This window comes from Saprolegnia parasitica (genome assembly GCF_000151545.1).
Source record: "Saprolegnia parasitica CBS 223.65 unplaced genomic scaffold supercont2.643, whole genome shotgun sequence".
NCBI classification, from domain to species: Eukaryota; Oomycota; class Saprolegniomycetes; order Saprolegniales; family Saprolegniaceae; genus Saprolegnia; species Saprolegnia parasitica.
Window position 1 is genome coordinate 1 of NW_012157037.1, and position 2,138 is coordinate 2,138.

The window sequence follows — 2,138 nt, forward strand, 5'->3', positions numbered from 1 at the left end:
CGGGCGCAATCGTATGGACCGTCGGCGCACCGGACTCGACATCTGCTGCGCGCCATCGTCGATAATGGTGCTGCCACTTCCCGGCGTCGCGTCCCACCGCCGACCAATCCGGGTACGCGATGACGGCGCGTCCGGGCCGCCGACCCATCGTGTCCACAGTACCCTTGTCGCCGACCTCTTGGACGTCGCCCACGTTGTCGATCTCTTCCGGTGCGAGTACGGTGGCGAGCGTCTGGAGGATGTCATCTCCGGCCCACTGGGTTGGGACCCATTCCGGGTCCTCCGACGCCGAGACGGTGTCGTCCTCCCGGCTCGCCGCGACCGGCACCTCGACCGGGGTTGGCTCTTCTTCGCTGCACGCCTCGGACCGTGTTTCCGAGAGTGGTGTGCGCCCTTCGTCGCCCTCGTCACGCGCTGTGTCAAGCGCCGCATCCTTGGGCGAGTTTCTCCCTTCGTCGTCCTCGTCACGCGCTGTAGCAAGCGCCGTATCCGTGGACGGGTTTCTTCCTTCGTCGTCCTCGTCACGCGCTGGGGCTAGCGCCGCGTCCGAGGACTGTCTTCTGTCGTGTTGCTGCGTGGTGACGTTGTCGTTCACCCACGCATCTTCTGCTCCCATTGGGTTGAGCGGCTCGCTCGCCCCTTGCGCCCCTCGCCCTTGCGTCCGTCCGTTCCCTCCTTCTGCTGTGTCGTGGAGAACGGTTGGTCGCATACGCGTGGGGCTCAACATTACTTTCTTTTCGACGTCACTGGTGGTCGTGCTGGCCACTGGCTGGTCGTGAGCTCCCGTATCCTTCTTGACCGCTACCTTCGCTCTTAGGCGTGGTCTTCCCGAAAAAACCGGCGTCGGCGTCGGGGTAGTGGCTTCCGGGGGTGACATGCCGGCCGTGTCGTCCGTGGGCTGCGCCGTCTGGTCCCGCATCATGGCCTCGGCATATCGACGCGCGTTCTTGAGGACGTAGCAATCATCCGACGTGTGTCCAATGTGCGCCCCGTGAAAATCACACGACGCGAGGTGCTGGGCTTGCGGGCAGTCTTGGCGGTAATGTCCGGGTTCGCCGCACACGTGACAGCCCTGCCCCGAGCGACCGGGAGTGGCCGGCGTGGGCGTCGCGGGCGCGAGCGATGGCGCGGGTGTCGCCGCCGGCATCAGGTTACCGTGCAACGGCGGCCGACCAGTCCGCGCAGCGCTGACCTGGAGGTTCACATCGGTCGGTACGGTCGCCTGGGCGACGCGATACGCCTTGGACCACCTATTCTTGGTCTTTCGTGCATGCGCGTCGGCCGACGCCATCAGCCGCTTGGCCTTGTCATCGAACTCGTCCCACGACAACGAGTCCTCGCTGATCTGCCACAGTGCAGCGTGGAGCTGTCGGTCGACCACGCCTTGTACCACGATCCGGATCTTGCGCTCTTCGTCCGTTTGTTGGCCGGCCACGGCGGCCCACAGCGCCACCCGCATGACGTACTCGGTGAAGCGCTCGCCGTCCTCCTGCGTGACCTTCTCGTACGCGGACTCGCGGTACGTCTTGTCACCGATGTACTCCGTGTAGAAAGCGTCGACGAGCGTGCCCCAGTTCCTCTCAGTCATCGTCGCTGGGACGAACTTCTTCGTGTTCATGAAGTGGTACACCCACGTACTTTCTTTCGAGCCGAGTGTGTCGATGAACATCGTCACGCGCATGGCGACTGACCCGTCACCGTGGAGAGCCATGCCCTCGACGTTCCGGACGTGAACGGCAGGGGCGAGTTTGTCGTCTTCCTTGTGGATGAACGTCGGCACTTTCGAGAGACGAAAGGCTGCAAGGCTGGACTTGGGGCTTGTCGGGCTCGTGGTCATGTGGACGGGTGGGGGGTTCTCGGCTCGGGCCACGAGTCCTTCCAGAGCACGGCTAATCGACCGTAACGTGACCGCCCACTCCGGGTCGCCAGCTTCAGGTGGCGTCAGTGGCGCACCTTCCTTGGGCGCGGGCAGCGGCTGCGGCGTTGGCGCCTTGGGGACCGGCCGTGGCGTCGGCGGCTCGGGCACTGGCTGCGGCGTTGGCGTCTCGGTCTTGCGCTCGTGCTCCTTCAGTTGCATCCGTTCGAACGTGCGCAAGACCTCGGCCGAGCCCATCCACGACCTTGTACTGGTCGGCCAT

At 65.0% G+C, this 2,138-nt stretch overlaps 1 protein-coding gene across 1 annotated transcript; it reads right to left on the reverse strand.

The window, feature by feature from the left end:
* Positions 1 to 97: 97 nt before the first annotated feature.
* Positions 98 to 2,113, reverse strand: SPRG_17294 (hypothetical protein; the record flags this gene model as incomplete). The annotated part of the gene is made up of 1 exon (XM_012356920.1): positions 98 to 2,113. A coding segment is annotated over one exon (2,016 nt), but the record flags the coding sequence as incomplete, so codon positions are not given.
* Positions 2,114 to 2,138: the final 25 nt, after the last annotated feature.